General features: G+C 37.1%; 1 protein-coding gene across 1 annotated transcript; it reads right to left on the reverse strand.

The window, feature by feature from the left end:
* Nucleotides 1-93: 93 nt before the first annotated feature.
* On the reverse strand, nucleotides 94-26,052 carry SNAP23 (synaptosome associated protein 23). Its single transcript, XM_016212349.2, has 8 exons — nucleotides 25,978-26,052; nucleotides 15,342-15,445; nucleotides 14,743-14,784; nucleotides 14,274-14,322; nucleotides 13,429-13,546; nucleotides 3,509-3,667; nucleotides 2,665-2,809; nucleotides 94-1,477 (listed from the first exon to the last, which is right to left on the reverse strand). Exons 2-8 carry the CDS (start codon nucleotides 15,396-15,398, stop codon nucleotides 1,412-1,414), a joined length of 636 nt encoding a protein of 211 aa, XP_016067835.1. The 5' UTR covers nucleotides 15,399-15,445; nucleotides 25,978-26,052; the 3' UTR covers nucleotides 94-1,411.
* Nucleotides 26,053-27,243: the final 1,191 nt, after the last annotated feature.

The following is a 27,243-nucleotide window of genomic DNA, read 5'->3' on the forward strand; positions in this document are numbered from 1 at the left end:
TGAACCTCATGACAAATCACAGAAAGGCAAGTCTTGTCAGTATATCCAACAAAAATGGGAAAGATGCCTAAAGGCAGCTTTCTTTTGGAGTGCTTCTTGATTTATGGATCTTTGCTTTATTTAATTTGTTGAATAAGAGCTAATGAAATGATTGACACCACCAAAGAACAGTCATAGAAACACGCCTCTTTGAAAGAACAATTCCATTAGTTAAAAAATTTAATTGTAGGGATCAAGCAGTGGTTATTGGTCAAACCAACCCAATAGCTTTGATGTGTGCAGGTGCTAGCTTTTAAAGAAAGGTGACAAATACCAATCAGATTCTTATAACACTGTTCAGGGTCTAAGTAAAGCGGGTACTAAAAGAATAACAGTACAATCAATAATCAAACCAAAGGCATAATTTTGCAAATCACTTTTAGTTAAACAGAAGTCTACCTTTTTAAAAGTCTAAGTCTACATAAAACTCAAAGTAATCTAACAATTTTTCTACCTGAGATCAAAACAACTTTTTTCCTACCTAAACATAATTGTTGGCATTGAGGTAAATCTGAAATCACGTGATTTATTTTGTCAAACTCCCCCCAAATTTTACGCCCTGCTTTAGACAGAAATTCTCATGTACATACATATTTACATATTTTTCTTCAAAGACTAATGACAAATTTATGAGGTTAATAGGCTTGAATTGGAACCATGATACTAATATGAAAATAAAAAGCTATTCATTTGTACAAAGTGTTCCTGTATGGTGCAATGTGAAATGTGATCACAGACACTATGTACATATATGAACCATCAAGAGTTTGGGAATTAAGCTCACTTTAGGAAAACTCATTCTATTCTTTTTTGAAGCAGAGGTTGCAAAGTTGTGATGTATAACAAAAATATTGTATATAAAAGCTCCAAAACCAAGTATTAGCCTAAATTGGCAATAACTGCAACTTAAAATCTAAACCCAACTAGATCTTTACTGTAGCTATGCAACTTTTTGCTTTGTGTCCTGAAGGTTTTACTGAGGTAACGACCTCTTATCACTTGCTTCTCCTTCTTGCACTCCCCCACCCCTGCCCTCAGCTTCCTTTTTCATGGCTGTCTTTGGCAATACTTCCAAATCTTGAAAGAAGAACCTGCTATATTAAATAAGGAGGGTGAAAAACAATGCTATATATGATGTATAAAAACCAAGCTAAGAGTATAAACTGAGAAAGTACTAGAAGGAAGGCCGAGCAGCAGTCTACCTTCAAGGGAAAAAGAGAAAATAAAAAAAGGAGCTGTTACTCTTTGCCCCTCTTCCACATTATCTCCTGATTAGAAGAGTGTGGAACCAAAATTTCAAACTCTGAAAAGGCAATGACTCTGAAGGAAGAGCTAGGTACATGAATAAATGGTAAAGAAGTACAGCAGTACTTTAGCTGTCAATGAGTTTCTTTGCTTGGGCATTGGCAATGTCAATACGACTTTTGTTGGTGTCAGCCTGAAAAAAAAGAAGACATCAACGTTACTTCACAAGGTAAGTTGATCTAATAGAAGTTAAATTTCATACACTTGGAATAACTGATACACTCAGAAAATTCAGAAGACAGTTGAAGTCACATTACAAAATTTACTTTGGGCAAGGACAGAATATCAAATTAATTTGAAAAAACTTGGGTATATAAATATAACAAAAGGTATAACAGAACTTGCCTGTATTTCATGAATTCTACAATATTTTTTCACAGTTTATCATATTTGAAATTAGAATACATCTTATATATTTAAAAAAGGATATATCTTACAATCAAGGGCATTTAGATGCAATGAAATATCAGAATGCTCATCTCTGCTACAGATCTGGACCTAGTGGGAGGTCCCTTACACTGAATCATACAATCCCATCTAGAGCTATCCTAGTTCTAAAACCGAGAGACTGAAATAACCTTCCCTAAGACCTTTGGAACAGATATAGTACCACATCCACATCAATATACAAATTAAAATGATGGGTATTATGTATTGTAAACCCAATGATAGCACTGAAAGCATTGTTTGCCTCAATGAAATTAATTTTACATGATTCACCAGAGAGTCGAGCTTAAAAACTCACCCTATCTTTCAAAGTAAACTGAGTAACAATGAGTAAGAATGACATTTAGGTGTGATACATCCAAACACTGAACACAATTTCACTTTCAGTGTCTTTTATCTTACTCGCAGTAGAAAAAAAAAAATCACCCTTTTTCATTACTCTCTGTGGCACACTATTTTGTGCCAAAAGAACCAATCTGCAGAACTGATTTTCACCTTACTGACTTAGGAGGATTCAGGAACTTACTAATTTGTTATTTAACAAAATAAAACTCCAAAAGCTACCTTGCTCATTGGCGGGGGGGGAGGGGGGAAGCCCACATAAAGGTTAGAGATTCTAAGCTTCATGTGTACAATTTTAAATAAAACCATTTCATTCCAAGTTCTTGGTTTCAAAATGAACCAACTGCTGTGAGCAAAAGAACTTAGCTACTGTTTTTCAATGTGCTAAAACTGGCCACCTAATCAAAATTCTAACACAGGTAAGGACAGGATCTTAACCTATTGTTCTCCCCCAAAGTACCTAGCACAGATATCCATTACTGAAACACTATAGTAGATGTCTCATTTTTATATGCACTAAAATGCTTTTACCTTTTCTGTGATCCGGTCTATTTTTTTATTTTGAGTCTCAATCTCATCGCCCATGTTCAGGGCCATGCTTTTTAGATTTCCTAGGATACTGCCCACTTGAGTCAGGTTCTCTTCCATTTCATCTTCTCTGGCATCATTTGTTATACTATCACAAAAAGATAGTTAATTCAGCATTTTTTGGTGAATTCTACAAGGAGTAAGTCTGGATTTAATTTGCATAAAAATAAGCAACCGAAATGAGTTTAAGCAAGTGTTAAACCCAAGGGAACATAGGTTACCATTATTAGAAACATTCTATAGTAAAAATTGAAAGACGAATCAAAGAGCACAATGTAAGAGATGATTAAGTAACAACTCTAGACAGTGGTTCTCAAAATGTAATTCCCAGCATCATCTGGGAACTTGTTAGACACAAAACATGCTAATTCTCACACTCCATTCCAGATCTGCTGAAACAGAATGGAAGTAGATCCCAGCAATCTGTGTTTTTACAAACCTTCCTACAACAACAAAGTTGAGTAGTTGCGACAGAGACTGTATGGCCTGCAAAGTCTGAAATATTATCTGACCTTTATAGCTATTCTTATAGGGATTTGGCCAACCCCTGCATTTTAAAACACACTTTCTTATTTACAGCTTACTTCAGTAATTTGGAAAGTACTGAAAAATATAAAGAAAAATCCATCATTGAAGGCCAATAACCACAGTCAACATTTTGTCAGAAGACAGATTTTAAATGCTATTTCTACCTGATGAATTAGGATTCATGTATAACTACACCCATCCTCCTCAGTGAGCCACTCACTTAGGAAAGGGGTAAAAATATTGGGAGGAGCTGGCATACCGTTTAATGTATCCACCACTGGCTGCTCCTGTGACTGCTTGCTGAGGCTGACCATTTGTCACTCGGCCTGGCTGCTTAGATACTACATTGCTGGAAGAGTTGTCTCCGCCATCTCCCCATGTTGTCTTATAGGCCTTACCAGACTCAAAGTTCTTTGTCCTATATGAGTCAGGAGTGCAGAGAGACACCAAAAAGCAGGAGAAGGAGAGTTGTAATTATTAGTGCTTGTTCTGTTGAAAATGATGCTTGAACCCTTACCATAATAGCTACATACATACAGCTAGATCTAGAATATCTATACTCTGAAACATCACAATATGGCATAGGAAAAAAGATGAATTTTAATACCCGCTGACATTAAAAATTTTTTAAAGGTTCAAATACTTCCACCAAATCTTCATTAAGCAATTAGCAAGTAGCAAAATGCATTTATTCGATTTTTCAGGTTCCCTCAGCCTCTAACACTCTCCAGAAAAGAACTTAATGGACACTAGGAAAAAAAATCCCTTAGGCAGTATTCTGGGATGCCTTAAGAGGTTCCTTGGCAGCATCTCAGAGGTTGATGAGGATGGAATAGTAAGGAGGCTGAGTAGGCAATACTTAGACGCCCTTACTTGAACTGGAGTAGTTCCAGCTGATCGGTTTTTTTAAGTTAGAATTTCGCATTAAAACTTTAAAAAGTATTTCTTAACAAACATCATGAAGGAAAGGCATGAATTATTTCCAAATTGAACAACCAATGAATAACTTAACAATCTTGACAAAACTGGTGCCAGTTATAAATCCTTTGGTTTAGGGCTTTTTCATTTAAGAGTCTTTTTCTAATTTGAAGAAGAAAAAAATCCTAAATCCAGGCCTCTTAAAAATAAAAGCATATGCTTTAGATGTAATTGATATAGCCAAAAATCAGCCAAAGCCAGAATTTTACTATGGGATTTACTACTCAAACTGGTATAAACAGCTCGAAAAATAGCATATGTAAATGATTTTAAAATAGCCATTACAAAAAAACACAAAACTTTTTACTGATTGAGTAGGTACAGTTTCACTCATACAATTTTAGTTTTTTTCTATATACAAAAACAAAGTAGGATATGGCTATAATACTGGCCTCTGATTTATTCCACATAAATATGTTAATGAGGAAGTTTCAAAACTACAAAAGCAGAGAATTTATAAAAATAGTGGCTCCTTCTTTAATAGATATGTGAGGATTCATTTTTGGCAAACAGAATTAGATCTTGGACCTTAATCATTAACGCTAAAGAAAGGATACTACTACTTTTTTGTTAAGAGGCACTGAAAAGGTAAACAAATCCATGAACACTGAAGAGCTAGTTCTCAAAGTCCTTCCTTGGTTCCACTTTTAAGTTCTCACAATTGATTTCTAACTTATGCTATTATGTTTTATTACTCTATTTCTTAATAAGCCATGTTAAATCTTTCCTGGAACAAGGTGGGATATATATACACTTTTAAATGGAATATTTACATATAATTATCTGTTAGTTTGGTGAAACCAATTTACATGTATTCTTTGTTAATAAGATGGATCTCAGGTAAAATTCTAAAGCAGGCTAATAGCTAGTAAACAAAATAAACATATTAGTTTATCAGAAAGTGAACAACCAGATGTATTAATAGAAGATAAGTGGAGCTTTTATCAGTATGTCAGGTCGTAGAACAGGTCAAAGACTGAGAGTTGGAATTCAAAAGTCACTAAATATTAAGACACTATGTTCCTGAAGGTCTACTCTTTATGTGTTAAAACAGGACTGTGGGCTCTTGGTCTATCAAGGGATATATACATGCTCCAACCTCCTTCTCAGTCTTAAGAGCTGATATCTGAATTAAACTTTTGAGAATTCTTCCTTCCACAATTAGATTTAAAGGGCATAAGATGCAAACAAACTGTTTTAACATGATATGAATGAGGTTCAACTAAGTCAGTCTATAAATGAAGAATCAGACTGGTTACTAAACCCTTCTCCCTTTAAGAGGACTGGTTCCCTGAAGATGTTCCTCCAATATCAAGGGGGAAATGATACAAAAATCTGAATTTTTTTACAGCTTTGCATTGGATTGTCAGGCTTATTTTCAAACAGGTTGGGGAAATACTGCACTTTTTTTCATGCGGTTATGACATGACACCTGCATGTTTATGAAGAAGTGATTTTTAAATGCTGTTGATTTCATATCTTTATCCTTGTGATAGCTCCATTTCCCTTTGAGCACCTTCACTCTGGGTAATGCCTTCTGGTTGCTCTAGATCCTACCACTTGCTATTACCCTGGGGCTTCTCCCACCAAGTTAGAACACCCTTGAAAGTTATCTGTTTTTAAGGGCATTGTCAGGTAGCTGCCTATCTAATAAAAATAATGATTTTAGCCCTGCTGGGCATGACCCAGTGGTTGAGCATCGACCTAGGATCTAGGAGATGGCGGTTCAATTCCCGGTCAGGGCACATACCTGGGTTGCCGACTCGATCCCTAGTCAGGGGCATGCAGGAGGCAGCCGATCAATAACGACTCTCTCATCATTGATGTTTCTATCTCTCTCTCTCTCTCTCTCTCTCTCTCTCCCTTCCTCTCTCAGAAGTTAACAGAGATGTAATAGCCCGGCCAGCATGGCTTTGCGGTTAAGCATCGACCTATGATTTGGGAGGTCGCGGTTTGATTCCTGGTCAGGGCACATGCCTAGGTTGCAGCCTCGATCCCCAGCAGGGGGCATGCAGGAGGCAGCCGATCAATGACTCTCTCTCATCATTGATGTTTCTCTCCCTCTCTTCCTCCTACTTCCTCTCTCTGAAATCAATAAAATTTAAAAAAAAAATAAAGTAAAGATATAATAGTAATAATAATATTAATGTTAATTTAATTTGTCTTCCTACAAAGGGTCTTAAATGCTTTAAAGGTAATATGCGCAAATTTGAATAAGCATCAGAGTGACCTGGATGCTTTGAACATACAGGCGCAGCACAGGTTACACTATGAAAATTCTGCTTCAATATGTATGAAGTGGAACTTGAGAGTTTTTTGTTGTTATTGTTTTAGGTCATTAGCTACCCAGGCAGGGAAGACAAACACTGTCCTAAGGGTCTTCCAATCTGTTTTAGAAGAAATATTTTAGATTACTCTAATAGTCTTTGTATTTCTATGTATTGAGACACTGAGGAATTGATCTGGAGGAAGCAAAGGTCTACACCAGGAGGTTTTTTTTTTTAAAGCTACAAGATTTGTAGTAAATTGACTTGAATCCTAATCCCAGACCTGTCATTCAATAGCTGTAAAACCTTAAGCAAACTTCCATCTCTTAAGTTTTATGTAAAAAAGATAACAACATTTAATAGTTCACAAACCTGTGAAAAGTCCTGTTGATAATGGATGCAAAGTTGCTTTGTAAAGCATTAGATAAGTACTTTTATTCTTTGGCTTCAACCTCCACCCAATCCTCAATTAATAGTTCATGCCTTTAAAATGCACAGATTACCATCAGTATGTTTACTCTTCTGGCCCATTAATATTCCCTAGCTTTGAGATCTACAGGTAGCTGAATATAGTTGGGATATGTTCACATAACGAGACATCTAGGCCCAGGTTGTTTTGGTTTACAGTAAAAAAGAAATGGTTCTGATCTGCAATAGAACTCTTTTGCATAATAAAATTTATAGCCCCTCTAGGAAGAAATTAGACTTCATGATAAAATGTTTACATAAATTTGGGGTAGAATTTAATGTAATTAAGAACTCTATCTGGAAAGTTAGCTTCATCTCTATCAGTTTAAGAAGCCTAATAACCTTTAACCACTTTTTTTCCATATATATCTCACTGAAAAATGACAGCTTTGAAATTAAAAAAATTTAAAATATCCCTTAATTAATTCAACAAACTGCTATAAAAGCAGAAAACAACAAGCATCAGGGTAAGAACACAATAACTTTAACAATTTCTTTTTCTAGTTTTGGTTGTCAACATTATTACAAATTGAATAGCAAAAAGAAAGCCAAATATTAGCCAAATTTCTTTCATATCAAGGAGAAAAGGGATCAAATAAATACCAATTGTAATGAGTACACATGTGCATGTGTGTATTGGAAGATCAGGCTATAGGAAAGAAGAAAAAGGAGACAAAGAGAAAAGGGTAAAAATCAAATATTTAGCTTTCTAACAATTAACCACAGTCTTGATAGTTCCCATAGAGATCCAAAAGGAAGAAATCAAACATTATAGTCAACAGTAGTCTGACTAGAGAGTTAATTACATAAAAAAGATTAGTTAGCTCCATATTAATTCAACATGAAACCACAGAAAGCTAACACATGACATATTAGAATTATGGAACAGTTTGTAACATATATAAAGGGGGGGAACCCTTATTTAAAAAAAAGAAGATACTAGATATGGTAACATTTTAAATTCATATCTCACACCTTGTTCCAAATGACATTTAAGATGGCTGGATTGGGCAATTAATTCCTCAATTTGGTATTGGTAGTGGCCTAAATCATGGGGAATCCAAATCATTACAAGCAACATTTTAATACAGAAAATCCTGATTGTGGAACCACAAAGGAGTAAGAAAGCTTAATAAAAGATAGGATGCTGAAATCAAAATCCTATAGAAAGAGATGGATTTAGTCTGAATTTACTTACATTTGATCAGCACTAGAACACAGCAATTCTCTACATTGACCTACTTAAAACCCCGTAGGAAAGTTCAAGGGTATTTTTATTTTTATAATATTAAATGTTATTTAACAAATCTGAGTTATCAGAGCCATTAGTCAAAGGGTGGTATTATAAATTAAGATCCTTTTTGTCAAGTCCACCTTTTGGCAGACAGCACCCATCAAGAACAAATTCATTTTACAGTACACACCACAGCACAGTTTTTAGGACAGTCTCCACCATTCACAAATCCATGCACATGCACAGAAAAGCCATTTGAAGCATCACCTTTAGATAGCAGGTTAACAGCCCCAACTGCGCCACAAGACTGCATCTTAAAGTTCCCTTTGATCAGTTACTGAGCCCGGCTTCTGATGTTAAATCTTCATTTTTAGTAAGCAGATTAGAAAGGAAAAGATTAGGTGAGAGAATGAAATGCAGAAAATAGTGAATGCCAGTCAAACAGAACAGAAGCAGGTTTAGAGTTTTCAAAACAATGCATTTAAATTCCTGCCTGATTTCATAGAAACAACCAACATCTGAGAATCTGGATAAAAAGAAAAACAAAAAAACTACTTAAATCAGAGTATACTTTATCTTTCCTAAGAATGTCTGAGTAATAATACTTTCCAAAAATTGTGAAAATATGAAGAAAGGTAAATACAAATGGAGAGGTTGTAAAACTTCCTCATTCTTTTCTTTGTGATTACAGATTTCTCTTAATTACTTCTATTATAATTTTTGTTGGTATTTTAATTTTTTAAAAATAATTTTACATGTCAATTCTATTGTAAGCCAACAAGCTTCTCAAGGACATTCAATCAACAAGTATTTATTGAGCACCTACTATGTATCAGATACCATGTGAGACACAAAAATAGAGTAATGATAAATAAAACAGCACCAGACCTATGCCTCACTCATCTTTGTATCTCTTCAGTGAACAGGATGGAGGAAGCACTCAAATGTGAACTAAAATATAACTCAGTATTATTTTAACCAATCAGAGCTAAATATTTGTACCTCAGTATGACACAGGACTGGAGTAGTATAAAACCTGTAGTACCAATTTTGAACTTCTCTAGGAAGTGGTCCAGAAATACCAATTTGTCTTCAAACTCTGCGCCATTATGTTTGACAAGTACAGACTGAAGAAATGCAAGTAAAGACGGGTACCTTGTCTGAGAATGGTGAAACTGGTACAGTGGGAAGTTTACTAGTCTGAGACTTCCCATTTTAAGTCTGCCCCCTTTTAAGCTCTTGTTAATTAGAATTACAACTTTTTGTGCTGGCTGGTCTTGCTCAGTGGTTAGAGCATCCGCCTGCGCATCTAAGGGTTTTGGGTTCAATTCCTGGTCAACGGAACATACTTGAGTTGCAGGTTCAATCCCTGGCCGTGCGTGGTCAGGGCATGTGCAGGAAGCAACCAATCAATGTCTCTCTGTCTCTGTCTCTGTCCCTCCCCCCTTCTACTCTCTTTCTAAAAGTCAATGGAAAAAATATCCTTGGGTGAGGATTAACAACAAAAAAAAAGAATTACAATTTTTCTAAATTACTGACAAAGATATAAAAATTTTAATAAGGCTATGTGCTATTTTGCTTTTAGGATTTAAATAGTAACAAGCTAACATGACATTTATTCATAATTTTAAAGTTTAATCCTACTAGTCTGTTTTTAAAGTCTAGTAATCCCTTAAAAAAACTAGCTGAGCCCAGCCGGCGTACCACAGCTCACCAGTTGAGCATCAACCTATGATCCAGGAGATCTCAGTTAGATTCCCAGTCAGGGCACATGCCCAGGTTGTGGGCTCGACCCCCAGTGGGGGGTATGCAGGAAGCAGCTGATCAATGACTCACTCATCATTGATGTTTCTATCCCTTCCTCTCTGTGAAACCAATAAAGACATATTTTTTAAAAATTAGCTGAAGTTAAAATTCCCTTCTAATATAAAGTTCTGTTAAGTAAAGCTATTTCCATGTCTTATTTCAAAAAAAAAAAAGGATTTGTTGACCTGGCGTCAATGACTACTACTGAACAAAAAAACATCTCAAAGAACAAATCTACTCAAGACATTTTCTTTATAGCAATACATCTAACAACAGCAACATCAAAAAAGTTCATTCTTTTCTCACCAAAGTCAAGCAATGTAGGATATAGTTAAATGCTAGGGCACTGGCCCATGAACCAAGAGGTCCCCAGTTTGATTTCGGGTCAGGGCACATGCCTGGGTTGCAGGGTTGATCCCCAGAAGGGGGCGTGCAGGAGGAAGGTGATTGATGTCTGTCATTGATATTTCTATCTCTCTATCCCTCTCCCTTCCTTTCTCTCTAAAATCAATAAAAACATATTAAAAAAAAAGCTAGGGCTCTGCTGGTTTTGAATCTCAACTCTTCCACTTGCTAATGTAGCCTCTTTGTGCCTCTGTTTCCCCAAATGTAATATGGTGATAATAAGAGAGTCTATCTCATATTAAAGTTACTGTTAGTATTAAATTTAAAGTTCTCAGAATAGTAAGAGCCTAAATTAACATTATAGGCCCACAACTCTTGTCCAAACCCTTATATGTAAAACATTTTGAGCAGTATACCACATAATCAAATACATCAATATTTCTGCAGTGAAACAAACTGACATATTAAGTGTGATAAAGATTATAAATAGCTTCAGTTCAGGTTATATTTTGTGGCCTATTTAATGAATTTTGGTACCACATTATGAAAAAAACACAAATAAAACAACAACAAACCTTTGGCTTTGAGAGTCTTTTATATTTCTGAATGGCAGATAAGAGACTGTGGACCTGAGCTGTTATTACTAATACTAGAATTAGTACTACCCTTACACGAAGACGACTAAGATCCTGTATTGGCCTTTGAGAGGCTCATGTTATAGCGATTTATATGAAAAGCCTAAATGGAAACCAGCAGATGAAACTGGAAAGATCAAAACACTGGCAGAAATGATAGCAGATAAAGCTGAGGACAAGAGATACCATAGAGGCCAAGGACTCAATGACATAAAGAAAAGATAAGTTTGGAAGGAAGGCAATTATTATCAGACATCTCTAACTCTCTCCTCTTCAGGAAACAACTGCTCTATTTTAGTAACCTCTTGACTCCATCTGTTAAGAAGTTCTTTCTCTTGATCCTCTGAGAAAGAGTTCTGCTGAGGTTAGAGGCAAAAAACTGCTTCAGGACCATACTCTACCTTCTCTTTCACAAGTGTCCAAGAAAATCTTGCCCATGTTTGGCTGGGATACACAAAGAGAAATAAAATTAATACTTCTGTAGTTTCATTTCCCACTTTCTATGATATTAGACCATCTTACAATTCACTGCTCTTCCTATTCAACCCCTGCCTCAGAACTGATTTTGCTGTAGGTTCTAAGAAGGACTTCTTTCTCCTTGCTCTTCTCATACTATCTAATCACAAGGAAATTAACTTACTTTTTTCCCTCTACACTCTTCCAAGATGGTACACAGAACACAGAAAAAAGGGACAAGTTTGCAAAACATAGTTAAGCATTTGGATCAAAAAACTTATGCATTTCTAATTTGTTGGATTACAATAATCTGCTAAACCCTGACTGACAGCCATAGTCATTAAAATATGCACTTTTGGAGAGTCATCCAAGGTCTAAAAAGGTCAAAACAGACTTGTCTTAGAATAAGAAGCCAATGGACAAGCCTAGATAGAACACTGTCAAATCTTAACTTCTTGTGTCTAAAACAAGCTAATCAACAAGCAACTTAACTCTATTTTCTCTAGTAGAAATGGCATAGAGACTGTTATCACATGAAAACACTTATCAAAAATTATGACACTATAACAAAAGTTCCTCCATTCCTAACTCCTTTGGGGAGTAAAAGTCCTGAGAGTCTGTAAACCTTCGTATCCCGTTCTTGGTTTACTACACCAAGACAACTAGACAGAAATACCGAACGAATGTTTATGAAGCTCTTAAAAAATGAATACTCTCAGCAGTAATGATAGTCATTCAATCTCCAGACACTGTCCTTTCAACTAAGGGTAAAGTTCAAAGGTTTTTTGTTAATTACTTTTTAAAACAAAGATGAGCTCCTTCTAACAGAAAGCAAGATAATGATTAATTGCCCTAGTCCAAACCTCATCGTGGTCTGAATAATACAGTATTTGTCAATACCATGGAGTTTGGTTTACCCTTGAATAAGCAGAGAATTTAAATATTCAAATAGAGTCACCTAGAAGAATGAATTCCTTTCTGTCAAGCATAAAAAAAAAAATCTCATACACTGTATAGAAACAGTTTAAAGACTTTTCATCTCCTAGTTAGTATACTAAAGATCTCAGATCTTTGGAGTCTTTTTTGGGTTTTCCTTCCTTGTGTTTGACATACAATCAGCTGATTTAAAATGCATTCTGACTTACATTTTTCTCTCTAATCTCAATGGCAAGGTCTTACTTCACAGGCCTAGATTACAAAAGGTTTCTAACTAATCTTGTGGTGTGTAGTTATATACTCCACTCCAAGCCATTAACTCCTTAGTTCTTGTATTCAAGTTACTTCTACTGCCTACTTGTCTTATTTTCCACTTCTCATCTACATAAATCATGCAGCTCAGTTAAGTCAAGCCTGTCTGTAATGTTTGTTTACATTAAATCTCCCACAGGAAATGCCCTCCCAGTTCTTCCATGTCCATCCAAAGCCTTCTAATCCCTAAGAGCCCAATTCAAGTCCTGCCTCTCCTATAACATGTTCCCCAAATCAACCTTTATCAGTTCTGTACCCTTAGCCTTAGTTGATATCACATGCACTAGATTTATATGTTTTACTTTTTGCTATTCTTCCTCATACATCCAACCACATGGTAAGTCTTCTGAAGACAGGATCCAGGTCCTTTACTCCCCTGGCTATCCCTCATGTGCCTAGCACAGAATATATATTTTGTTAATACTCCTTGTTTGAAAAGAAAATACACTAATTCCATCCTGTTCTGTATTATCCGGATGTATATTTCCCAATCTTTTCATGTATTACTAAAAAATGAAATTGGAACTTGATCCAAGAATTGATCAAATTTAAGCCATGGTTTTTAGTGAATCTGCCCATTTACATGAAAAGCTTGATCTGCCTGAAGGAGAAATAGCTTAAGTTTATCTAACAAAGTTCCTTATTTAGGCCCAGTCACACTTCATTTCCTTATTAGGGAACAGGGAAGGGGTATGCTCTCACTTTAAATTTATTTTTAAAAGGTCCTGATTTATCAACTCACCTATTACATGGGCAGACACAAAGTCCACAGCACTTGTTGAGTTCTGTTAAAGTCTTCTCTGCCTCCCTCATGTCTTTATTTATTTGGTCCATGCCTTCTTCTATGCGGTTTAGTTGTTCTGAGAATAAGTTGTGGAAGTTACATTTTGTATTACATTCATAGTACTAATTATTATTATAAAATAGCAAACTTTAACCTTGAATCCAACAATAACACACCATAGTGACTGTACCAGTGCCAGGAAGTTTTACATACTGTCCAACATAAAAACAATCTTTCACATACCCGATCCTGAGGCACCTGGCCTCTTATTGCGGAAAGATTTGTTCTAAAGAAATTTGTATAATAGGAGCATGTGAGGATTTGTTTAGAGATCACCCTTGCAATCAAATTAAGTATACTGTGACCAGACCAGATCTCCAGCAGTTCTATCCTTGAATAGGCTCAAAACCTGCGAGCTGTCGTAAGACTAGCAAAAACTAGACCAAATGACTCAAGGCCAACTCAAACAGAATGCTTCCAAGCTCATCTGAATATAGACCTATTTAAGGACTTAATTTCTGAAAATGAAAAAATGTCACAATGTCTAATGTACATATGACCAATGCACATAGTAAGTCCTACTGCCTAACAAATAACTGGTATACATTTGGACACTGTTGCCCCCACCTTCAATTAGCAATAAACATAACATAATCCAAATCAGAAAAAAACAAGCAACATATCATTCTTATCTTACTAAGGGAAGGCACTCCCAAATGCTTAATTTTATACATGGCTCATGTGAAAGGGCTTTCTGGAATCGTCAGTCAAATCAAAAGTTTCTGCCAATAACTTCAACTCACCCCCTTGTTCATCCAGCATAGTGATAGTCTTGATTCCTGCATCCTGAGACTAAAAGAAGGGAAAAAAGCTGATAGCACAACAAAACATAGCAAAAATAACAGAAACAAAAACTGTAAGGCCTGACCAATAGCAGGAGAGAATCATTTAGAAACCTAAGTTCTTAGAGGAATAAAGCCACAGAGAAAATTAATATCCCCAAACCAACACACTTTAACATACTAGCTATGCCCCCCAGACCCAAATAATTAAATCACAAACTTATGATGCACTCATCTTCCCTGTCATATTCCAATTCTGTCAATGGGAGGTGGGGAGGGGAGAATCCCATTAGTGCGTGGTTTGACAATTTCATCAATTGCTGGTGTCAAACAATAAAGATTATTGATACAAAGCCAATTCCAGCTTATGCTATCAGGATCCCTCCTATATAGTTTCTGTATTTAACTTGATAATTAAATACTTTCTTACCTCAATGGCTAAACCCAGGATTCTCCTTGTACTTTCCAGGGACTAGAAGAAAACATAAGAATTTTAGCATTCTAAAACATGTAGAAAAAAGGAAAAATCTGATCATAGGCTACACTCATGATGCTACTCTATTTTTAAAGATTGCCAGCATATCAATCCCTCCCTTTAAAACAAACAAACAAAAAAGTTGATCACTATAACTTTAGCTTCCTTCTTACCAGGTGCTCCTTAAGAAAAAATATGGGTGGTGAAGTTAATGGGATTTATAAAATTTTAATGTAAGCAAAAATCTAGGTATATTACACAGATATTAGAAAGTTCTGTTAAAATTCAATGTCCAGAATTCCTCAAATCTAGAATATGTTTGTTGTAACTGTTAATAATTACCTTAAAAAAGCATACAAATTGTTTTCACTTATTCAGTTTTTTGGTAAAATGAAAAAATAAGGAGCTAGTATTGGCAACCTAGGGCAAATGCATTCTTTGATACAAAGGGACTTGGAAAAGGCCAAAATAGTCTTCTTTTAAAAAGGTGCCCTCATCCCTCCACTGTTAAAATTAAAAGAAAATTAATTACTTATTCCAAGTAAAATGCTTACCTCATCAGTAACCTGGTGAGCCCTCAACTGAATTTCTTCTGCTGACAGATTATCCATGATGAATTAACACTCTTGATAGGCACAGAAACTGAAACGTAGATATTCTGTAAGAATAAGGATACAAGAAACAAATCTGTTTGAGCAGAGCATGGACTTTTGGAATTTAGGTTATCTAGCTATCTGTATCTCACAGGTGAAGAAAATGAAACTGAGAGGATTAATGGATGCTTAAATGCTGGTTAGTATCAGAGGTGAACTTAAAACTCAGGTTTCCGAACTTCTAGTGAAGTGCTGTTTCCGATAGGAAAGTGGTGCCTCTATGAGAAGGCAGGCATTACCAGAACACAAGCTTTAAGAAACTACTGAGATAAATTCTTGGTTACACAATGTTCATTACACCTTGTCTGAATATGGAAAAGCAGTAAGGTGAAGAAGGCTTCACGTGCCTGAAGATCACAGAAAACATCCTAAATGTGCCAGTTGTCCAGGCTACTCATTAGAGAAAATAAAATATTTTTTTCACAAGAAGAGGGTAATCTTGATATAAGAGCCCAGAAAAGAACTAAGACTCACCATTTCCAATTACTGTATTATTTATTGTTTTAGTGAAGTCATTAAGAAACGGAACAATTATTCTCCTATACACAGTAACTCAGAAAGAGATCTCATAGACACTCAACCTAAAAACTTGTTATTCAGCACTACTGTTATGTATGTGGAATCCTGTGGAGTAATAAGCAAAGTGTGACAGATCTAGGCTGGTTTGTTGTTGTTGTTGTTGTTTTCAGAGAGATAGAGGAAGGGAGAGGGAGGAAGAGAGAGAAATATGGAAACATCAATGGGTTGCCTCACGTACAACCGATGCAACCTGGGTATGTGCCCTGACTGGGAATTGAACCCATGACCCTTTGGTGCACAAGATAACAATCCAACTAACTGAACCACACTAGCCAGGGCTAGGCTGTTTTCTTTTCATTACATTAGCTAGCTTTGTATTTTTGAAAACTAATTTTAAAAAGACTCTGTCAATGACAGATAATTTGGTCCACATTCTGGATTTTCCCAGGGGACATCTGGCAATGTCTAGAGACAGTTTTTGATTGTCACAGCTGGGGTGGGGGCTAGTGTTACTGGCATCTAATTGACAGAGGCCAGGGATGCTGCTAAACATCCTAATAATGCTCCTTGGGACAGCCCCCCAAACAAAGAATTATCTGGCCCAAAATATCAAAATGCTGAGATTGAGAAATCCTGCCATGGAGTACACTCACTGAAAAACAGGGAACCTAGGTACCTGGAAATGTACTAGACTGAACGCTTGTGTTGTATCTTTGTATATAACACTCTAATATCTAACAGGATCTGACAGTTGGTACTCCAGTAAACGTGTGCTGAATGAACAAACAAGTAGAAAAAAAAAGTGTACTCTCAAAGTACTTAAGTGGATCTTAGAAACAAAGCTACATGTAACAGTAGCACAAAGCCTGCAAATAACCACTAGAACCACAAACCAAAAACTGCCATTACATGTGTATGGTCTGGAATGGTCTTCTGGTCACATACAAATCTTTTTAGTCACATTCATAGCTAACCCACATTTTTAGTAAAATAGTTTTTGATAAAACAAAAAGTGACAATATTACTACATTCCCAGTACAGGAATGTTTAAAATTCTGTCATAGCTCTTCAGGTTTTTTAAAGTTTAATTAAGATTTTGAGCCTTGCTTAAAGCTGTTAATCCTCATGAAAAATATGATCATTAATTATTATTGCAAAAAGATGAAAATTTAATTTCATACCTTGCTTGCCATAGGACTCTGGTTCTGGCAAAAGGTTCATATTCTAAGATATAGAGGCCTTTCTTGAATTAAGAACTGATCATTCATTAGATATTAATTATAAACAGAACCACATGCTTTAGTACTTTGCTAATTACTTATAAGCCTTTGGCTTTATCACACATGTTCACTCTAGTTTCTCTTTTGTTAATCTTTTGTAGTTACAATTACAAAAAGAGAAAAGGATGCTTTTGTACTCTCTCACCTCCATTTTTGTAAACTTTCCTTTCTGTAATATCCCCATCTCCTGCCCAGGCAGCTTTGTGTTTCTCAACCACTTCCTAGAGCCCCAACAAGATACCATTCAAAGCCTGCCCTTCCCAGGCAGTATGCTCTAAAGTTATCTATCCCTCTCAAAGCCCAACAAAGCAGAAAGTGACAAGAAAAGTAATACACACTAATCAATTAGTGCCTAGAAATGACACCCTAGTCAGGTTTTCCAATACAGTATCTTGTGAGTAGAAAGACATTTTGGGAGTAAGAAAGTCCAGATCTTTCAAACTGTATAATTTTGTAATTCTATTCCTGGAGGTGATTCTTGACAATTACAAGTCAATATTTGCTATTATCTTATTTTAAAAGAGCAAAACTGTGTGTAGGTTCAAAGAGAGGCTTAAATGCAAAACTGATCTCTATCAAACTTGAAGACTCCAAGAGTCCTGCTTTCTTATTAAAAAAAAAAAAAAAAAAAGCCGCCCAGCCGGGCGTGGCTCAGCGGTTAAGAGTTGACCTAGGATCCAGGCGATCAGGGTTCGATTCCCGGTCAGGGCACATGCTCGGGTTGCGGGCTGCAGCCAGCCGATCAATGACTCTCTCATCATTGATGTTTCTAGCTCTCTTTCTCCCTCTCCTTTCCTCTCTCTGAAATCAATAAAGATATATTTAAAAAAAAAAAAAAAGGCATATGTAGCTGAGAGGCGGATATGAACAGTCACTACTGGCATGGCAACAGGGATATTTTGAAGTACACACCCTTTCAGTGAACTCAAAAGTGCTTCCTAGTACTTTTTTCTTCCCTGAGCAGATGACACACAAGACAAGAAACAGACTTCTGTAAAGTTCTCACACGTTTGCAGGCTAACATCAGGATACAAGCTTCCTAAGACTTCTCTACTCCAGACTCTTGAAGGTGTTGAGCACACGAATGTAGTAAGTGGGAGCAAGAGAGATAAAGTAGAATTGTAAGGGGAAGGACAAAAGGAGACAAAAGAAGACTCCACAAGCTCTTATTAGCCTTTATACTCAAAAGTGTCAGGCAGGATACAACACAGAATTAGCTATATAGCTTTACTCATATTTATTATTATCCCCAGTAGTTTTTCTCATGGGGTCAGGAAAGGGCTATCCAGAATGATGAAGTAAAGAGAATTAAGGGAGAGAGAGGAGAAGGGAAACAAAACATCACTTGACACAAAGATCCCATTAAACTCACTTTTCTTAAATATAAACTGATTAAATATCTGGGTTATTTTTCCAGTGCTCCAGGAACTTGACATGCTATGCTAATCGTGTGCCTTTGAGAAAAAAATAATTTTTCTCAGAGCTTTTACACCTTATCTCCTTTACTACAGTCCATCTGGGCTTACTAGAAGACTCTTAATTTATCCTTAATTTCTTTTCTATTATAAACGTTGGGAGGAGTGAAGATGAAATGTTCATTGAGTACCTACTATATGCCATACACCCTACTTAGTATTTATATAGTATATTATCTCTATTATACCACTTTATAGATGGGGAAACTAAGGCTCAGTTTAAGTAACTAATGCCCAGGGTGAAGGAGTGAGTAAAGAGCAGACTTAATATATAAGTTTGAATCTACTCTGACACCAAGGATAGCTCCTGGTCTGGTAAAAAGTCTTACTGTTGGACGTATCTACCCTTAACAAATATAAGATGATATAAGAAGTGCTGAATATCAGAAAATAGGCTAGGCACCCTTCCTGATGCCTTCTATAATAAAACCATGAGATGGAAAGAGACTTTGACTTGGGGTGGTGAATAATACAGTATGTACACAGATGGTGTATTACAGAAATGTATAACTGAAACCTATATAATTTTATTAACCAATATCATCTCAATAAATTCAATAATAAAATAAAATAAAACCATGAAATCTGATCTCTTCCATAGACTCAGACAGTTAAATGGAAGAACTAGAAAGGCTAATCATGGTTTTCAGCTGTTTTATAATAATTTAGACCTAAAATTATCTACATTAACTTAGAAAATGAAAATACTATTGGGAAGAAGGAATACAAAGAAAAAAGGGCTTAGAACTTAATCAATAGGAGATCCATATGTCTTCACTCATAAAAATGGACAAAGACTCAGGAAATAATGGAAAAAACAACCCTTTAAATCATCACCAATTCCAGTGTCCAAGACCAATATAAGAATTATTTTATAAAATAATCCATTTTATACTGGAAAGCAAGAATTCTGCATTAAAATAGCCTACCAAGTTAGTTTCCTGTCTTATTCCTTCTAATCTAAAACAAAAATTAGTCACACTGGAAGTTGCTCCATGAGTTACACTCATATAGTTTATTACTATACTTTTTTTTTTTTTATCCTCACCCAAGGATATTTTTTCCATTGCTTTTCAAAGAGTAGAAGGCAGAGGGAGAAAGGGGTGGGGGGAGAGAGAGACAGAGAGAGAGAAGCATTAATGTGAGACACACACTGATTGGTTGCTTCCTGCAAGCACCCTTACCGGGGCCGGGGACCAAGCCTGCAATAAAGGTACGTGCCTTTGGCCAGAACTGAACCCGGAACCCTTCAGACCAATGCTCTAACCACTGAGCAAAACCAGCTAGGGCAGCCATTCTTTTAATATTATTAGGGAAGCAGATAGAAATAGTAGGCAAAATGAATGTAAAGCAGCAATGTTAAATATGAATGACATCTATGTAAATGACACTGAAAATAATAGCTACTAAATATTAACTTCCATCTGTAAGGCTAAATTTGAACATTAAAGTTGATGACACTGTACAGGCTATACATCTAAACTATTTTCATGCCAGTCATAAGTCTGCACATGTCAAGACAGATATTAAACAGGTTTAAATTAAACCAAGTTTTCGAATGATAGGTACTTATCTGGACTGGCACTCCCGAGTATAATTAATAACTTGTGCAAGAGAAAGTGAAATCTAAAAAGGCAACATCAGAATCATTATTTATATGTTAGTATATCTGAAAACACTGAACTGTTTCTAGAGATTTAAAATAGTCATTATACAAGTTTATATGCTATTATTTTCTATCAATAAATCTTTTTTTTTTTTAATATGTTTTTATTGATTTCAGAGAGAGGAAGAGAGAGAGGAAGAGAAAAACATCAACGATGAGAAAGTCATTAATCAGTTGCCTCCTGTATGCACCCTACTGGGGATCAAGCCTGCAACTGGCGATCAAGCCTGCAACCGGGCATGTGCCCTGACTGGGAATTGAAGTGTCACCTCCTGGTTCATAGGTCAACACTCAACCACTAAGCCACGCTGGCCAGGCTCTATCAATACATCTTAATGCTCCATCTAAAAATATATATAGCCCAGGCGGGAGTGGCTCAGCAGTTGAGCATCGACCTAGGATCCAGGAGATCAGGATTCAATTCCGAGTCAGGGCACATGCCCGGGATTGTAGGCTCAATCCCCAGTAGGGGGCATGCAGGAGGCAGCCAATCAATGATGACTCACTCATCCTTGATGTTTCTCTCTTCCTCTCCCTTCCTCTCTCTGATATCAATAAAAACATATTTTAAAAAAAATCTTTCCAAGAATATTCTTTGTTTCTTTTTTGTTTTAAGCCTCACATGAGGAAATTTTTTCCATTGCTTTTCAGAGAGAATGGGAGGGAGGGAGGGGGAGAGAGAGAGAGATAGAGAGAAACATAGATGTGAGAGGGACACATCAACTAGTTGCCTCCTGCATGTGACCCAACCATGCCCAGACTGGGTGAAGGGCGCAAACCTGGAGCCAAGGAGCCCTTGATTGGGAATCGAACCCACCACCCTTTGGTGTGTGGGCCAACGCTCTAACCACTGAGCAACACCAGCCAGGGCAGAACTTAGTTTCTTTTTAGGAATATATTTTTGCTCTTAGATTCCATTTTTAACATCAAATGTTAAAAATGCTTGGGGGGGGGGATGTCCTCATACATACTCAAAAGGTACAGATGCATAGAACTACAAAATATTCTAAATACTCTAGGTTAGGCCAAAAAGAATCCAGGCTCAGGTTAGGAAATTTAATTCTTCCTGCAGGCATTTAGATAAGTGTCTTATTTATCTTAAGGCTAGCTTCCTCCTTTTACTTCCTCTTCCTAGTTTCCTTTCAACTTCCTTTTAAAGGAAGAACTTTAACTATTCTTATGTAGAGGCCCCAAAACAATGCAAATGTAAGTACACCACTAAATCATATCTATTAAACATCTTGGTTTAAAGAGCACTGAAGCACATGATTCAAGCACATGATTGTATACTGCTGAGAAAGTACCACCAAAAAACATGAACCAAAACGACATGAACCAAAAATATACTTTAGTTTTACAGAAGCACCTATTATAACTTAATTGCTTGGTGTCCGAAACCTAGTTTTCAAGTCCTGCTCAACCTTGGAACTTCCACAATTTTACTTTAAGTGACCATGGGGTATAATCCTGAGGGGGTAGATCTAGATGTGATTATAATCAAGTAATCAATTATACTGACCCCATCTAAAAAAAAAGGCTATGAGAACAGAAAAAGGATGTTCTATATAAAAGATAAGAAGGAGGTTCAAGAATGTAGCATTTGCCCTGGCAAGGTGTGTGCGAGAGGCAACTGACGGATGTTTCTCTCTCACATTGATGTTTCTATTTTTCTCCATCCCTCCCTCCCTCTCCTTCCTCTCTCTCTAAAATCAATAAAAGCGTGAAAAAATAAAAATTAAAGAATGCAGCATTTATTTTCCAGGGAAGAGAGAGACAATCTGGCAGACCTAAGTACGATATCTGCCAGGGAGATACCAAGTGTGAGGTGGGGATGACTGGCAAGGCTTCACCTTCTCAGAATGAAATATTTACCCAAACCATTCAAAATTTTGGCTCTGACTCCAAGTTTGTCTAGAAGCTTTCCGGTTCGGTTTTCAAATATTCTAATACCAGAAGTCAGATGTCACGGATAGAAAGCATAAGTACTCAGATCCCTGGAAAAGAATATTCCCCCACAGTAGATTAAAAGAATAGCATTCTTGTTTAAACAAAAGGCAATACAGTGTAATGGTTAAGTTCGCAATATTTGGAGGCATATGGTTTCAAATCCTGACTGTTGCTTACTTAATGTCTCTGTGATTCAGTTTTCTCATTAAATGAGAATATAATGCTTACTTCAAATGTTGTTATAAGGACTGGGTTAATTCATGCAAAGCATTTGGCTGTCATGTAGTGCTCAATAAAGTTATTATAATTTTTTCATAATAATTATTAAGCATCTATCATGAGTTTGATTTGGGAATGAAAATCCAAGCATGATCAACTCTAAAGAAATTGTGACTTTAGACTATCAAAGAAGTGCCACAATGTAAGGCTTCCATAGTCCTGCAAGAGTTTAACATGCATACAAGTGGGACAGGTGGCTTCAAAAGGCAGATAGCAGAAAAGTTGTCAAGGGCTTTGTATACTATACCAAAATGTTTTTATTTTATAAGCATCAAGGGGCCATCTAAAGGTAATCTCAATTGTCAAAACATTGTTAAAATAAATTTAAAACAAACTTTAAATCCAAGTTACAGAACTCACAAAATCAATGAGGGAATTCCAGAAAAATATAGTGATCAGTGATTTAAATATTTTAGTAGCAATACAACCTATATTAAAATCAAAACCAAAATATCAGTGAATTTAAATGAGTGCAAATAAAACACCCCTCCACCCCTAATATTACACAGTACATGCTGTTTCCTGACTCCACAATCCTCTTCCTCCAATTGTTGGAGGCACTGGACCATCAGTTTCAAGCCACTTCCCACAACAAAGAAAATACCAGTCCTTGTCATCCACTCCCTTGTCCATCTACAGACCCGGAAACAAAATATGGCGCTGGAGTAAAAAGTTCAGCACTCTTGGATGCAAGCAACATCATATTATAAATACTAACTTATATATACATAATGTAGAGTACAAACACAGTTAAAAAATAGGTTTCCAGCATGGCCGGTGTGGCTCAGCAGTGGAGCACTGAACTATGATCCAGGACATGGAGGTTCCATTCCCAATCGGGGCACATGCGAGAGATTGTGGGCTCGATCCCCACCCTGTAGGGGGAGTGCAGGAGGCAGCCGATCAATGACTCTCATCACTGATGTTTCTATCTCTCTCTTTCCCTCTTCCTTCCTCTCTCTGAAATAATAAAGACATATTAAAAAAAAAAAAAAAAAAAAAAAGGTTTCCAGAATGTTTAAGACATAGGAACCAAAGGAAGAAAAGAAAATGCCTTAATCAGAAGAAAGAAAAAAAAAGGCACCTGATTTCACAAAAATTTCAGAGAGTAAATACCCCTTTTTCCTTTTGCTATTCTAATCTACTTTCACTTGGTGAAACCAAGTAAATAAATTTACTAGAACTGTGTCATAATAGTGAAGGCAGTCATAGGGCTCACAGAATTTTGAAGTCCATTGGCCTTAGAGTTTCGGTAGTCCAATTTTCACTTTATTTTAAAAATGAATACATTAGCCCGGCCGGGTGGTGGCTCAGAGGTTGAGCATCCACCTATGATCCAGGAGATCAAGGTCTGATTCCCCGTCAGGGCACATGCTGGGGTTTCGGGCTCGATCCCCAGTTGGGGGTGTACAGGAGGGAGCCAGTCAGTGATTCTCTCATCATTGATGTTTCTATCTCTCTCTCTCTCTCCCCCCTTCTCCCTTCCTCTCTCTGAAATCAATAAAGACATATTAAAAAAATAAGTAAAATAAATAAGTAAAATAAATAAATAAATAAATAAAAATGAATACATTAGGACCTAAAGCTGTATTTTCCAAAGTACAGAGCAAGAACAAGCTATGGTTTTAGCTGTCACATAAGCAACAGTTATATATTTAAAATATTTATGTATTTACTATAATGTAAACTAGAAAAAGGTATAAAATACATCAAAACCATGATTTCACAGATTATCACTTTGGAAGAGGGTAATGTTTTTTTAAAAGTCCAATAAAAATAGCAAGTAAAATAATAACACAGATACTCCTTTTAAAAGGCAAATTTTAGGATGGTGGTATGTGGTTCAAGGTAAGTGAAGTATGGACAGCTGTCCCATGAGAAACTGGGTCTATTTTTTTATTTGTTTTGCTTGTTTGTTTTCTTTCTTCTTGGTTCAATGTTGTGTTCTGAATGATTAGAAAATATGTGATCTTTACTTGAGTTTGTTACTACGTTTAAGTTCATTTAGAGTAAAATCAACAAACACTAAGATACATACAGAAATTCTACTGTTTATAGAAAAGAGTGTACTATTGTTAAGAAAATAATGGCACAGTAAGTTATTCCTATTCCGAAATGAAGGTAACAGCAATTTTCTAGTGCATATCCAGATAAGCACCTAACAACAAATAAACAAAAAACACTCTAGAAACACTGATAAATATTCAAACTGTAGGTTAATTTATATGATCATTTTCTTTACTTTCTATAACCTGTCAAAGGTGCATAGTAATGGGAGAAAAGGTGTTTCTCCTCATACGTCCTAGTATTTACATAAATATGTTCTTTCTCATTACCTCTTGCCAAAAGAATGAATGACAAGTGATCACTGGATGCTTAGTAATCAATTTTGCTGGTGGCAGAAATATTACTTTTTAAAAATTTTAGCATGAGGTATTTTAAGATTAGATTCCAAAGTATTCTAGCTAATGATGTGTCATGAATTTCAAATGCGGTTATCGGGCTGGGCAAGAACGTGGGAGAACCATTTCTACCTGGGTATCTGCAGTATTTTACCAGGACATCGGAAAACCAGTCTTAAGGGCACCAGGACAGATGAAGTAATATCCTTCTTAATTCTTGGAATATCTGCTACTAAGAAGCTGCATTATTTTCACAAGTTTGAGGGAACACTGTCAGAAACTGCCAGTATCCAAACTCCCCTCACCCAGTCGCCCCCCCCGCCAAAAGAGATGACAAGTAGCAAAAGGCAAAATAATACTTCCTTCTCATCTTCTTTTCCCAACTTTAATGTCTTTCGCTTTCCTCTACCCTCAACTGCCTTTCCTAACATTGTAGTGACTAACGACAATAAAAAAAAAACGAAGTGAAAACAGCACTTTCCAGTACTTCCCCCCGACCCCCGCTACTCCAACCCCGAATTTCACAATTCGTTTTACCGATCCTTTTTTTTCCTGCGTCTGCGGTAAAGCCGCGAGGAAAGAATGGACTTTCTTAGAGAGCACAGACCTCAGAAACTTCAAACAACTAGTTCAGAGTTGTCTGATCACTGTAACCACCAGATAGACTATTAACCCTTACCACAGCAACACTGTGGCGATGAGGGAATAGGGGTTTACCTGAGCCTGGTTCAAGGAAGGGTCCAGAAAACCACCCTTCCGCCACCCTTCCTCCGCCAGCCCCTCGACAGTCTCTCAGCGCCTCACGTCCTCGCTCCGGGCCCGACTAGCCCAGTCCCGCTTAGGGCGTCCCCTCCTCCCCTAGAGCCCTACACCATCAACTTTTCAACCGTCACGATATACTTTTTCTTCTTGGGGCGATCCCAATCTTCACCCTGACCAGCTCCCTTAGCCCTACTCCTGGAGACTCACCGAGCAGTTCCGGTCACTCCTCTCCGGCCCGGCAGCTCGGACACCGCCAGACCCAGCTAGGCGCTGCGCCCTTCTTGCGCATGCGCGCGCCGGAGTCGCACGCCTGCGCACTTTCCTGGCGCCTGGGCGCGGACACACCCCTGCAGTGGGAGCCAATCAGCGGGCCGCGGGTTTAAATATCCCTGCCACGCAAGCTAAGAGCTTGGGGACTCACCCGTTAACGGGTAATTGGAGTGCCGCTGGCAGGTGGGAAGTGTTCGTGCAGCAGACACTTAATGAGGGCAAGCCGTGTGCTGAGGAAAGGAGACGAATGGAATGCCTTCCCTGCCCTCCAGAGTCTTTTGATCTGTGTAGACTGGGAGATAGATATGTGAACAAATTATAGCGGACAGAATATAGTGCGTGGCATATAGAATATCTGAGACACCGTTGGCGCACAATAAACAAAGCGCCTTATTTTTAGGGGTGTCTGAAAGGGTTCCCGGAGGAAGTGACTTTTGAATCATTAAGGATAAGGAGTTCCTCCGGAAGTCAGGGAGGGGGGGAGATAGACAGACTTTTCCAGACTGTTCATTGGGACAGCTTATGCCAAGAATAACATAGCGCCTTCTGGAAATTCTTTGTAGTTCATCCTAGTTAGAGGCATAGAGCTCATCGTATATCTCCGGGTGAAAGGGGGAATAAATTTTAAATGTTGGCCAAGGCTAGATCTAGGAAGTTCTTGCATTTTTGGACTAGTGAGCCTGCACTTTATAGTATGCCCGCTGAGTGTTATTGAGGGTTTTAAAGCAGGTATGGGAATCCTTCCAAGCACCTCTAAGAATAAAGAACAGTGTTGGAAATTTTTAAAGAGGGGAGAGAGACAGATTCAAAGTAGTCTATTCCTAAGGGGTCAAGGAAGATGAAGTCTGAGAAACATCTTTTGAATTAGTAACACAGAGGTCAGTGGTGCTCTTAGTGCTATGTGATAAAAACAGTGAGGTTGAAAGATGGATTGCAGTAGTTTGGAGAGAGGGTAGATGCAGAAATGGGGGCAAGACATAGAATGTATTTGGAAAGTTTGGCCTTGAGAGGAGGAGGGAAAGAAGATGGCAAGAGGTCAAAGTTTTTTGTTTCTGTTTTTGTTTGTTGGAGCGTTGTCTGGTACACCAAAAAGTGGTGGGTTCCATTCCTGGTCAGGGCACATATCCAGGTTGAGGGTTTGATGCCCAGTTGGGGCACATATGGGAGGCAACAGATCAATGTTTCTTTCACATCGATGTTTCT

This window comes from Miniopterus natalensis, chromosome 1 (genome assembly GCF_054644295.1).
Source record: "Miniopterus natalensis isolate mMinNat1 chromosome 1, mMinNat1.hap1, whole genome shotgun sequence".
NCBI classification, from domain to species: domain Eukaryota; kingdom Metazoa; phylum Chordata; class Mammalia; order Chiroptera; family Miniopteridae; genus Miniopterus; species Miniopterus natalensis.

What these genes read in the sequence shown, in the direction of transcription:
- SNAP23 (XM_016212349.2), bottom strand. Translation starts at nt 15,398, where the DNA reads ATGGATAATCTGTCAGCAGAAGAAATTCAGTTGAGGGCTCACCAGGTT. An exon ending in TATGCTGGATGAACAAGGGG is followed by an intron (nt 13,547 to 14,273) that starts GTGAGTTGAAGT and finishes ACTTATTCTCAG; the next exon opens with AACAACTAAACCGCATAGAA. An exon ending in AGTGGTGGATACATTAAACG is followed by an intron (nt 2,810 to 3,508) that starts GTATGCCAGCTC and finishes TTTTTGTGATAG; the next exon opens with TATAACAAATGATGCCAGAG.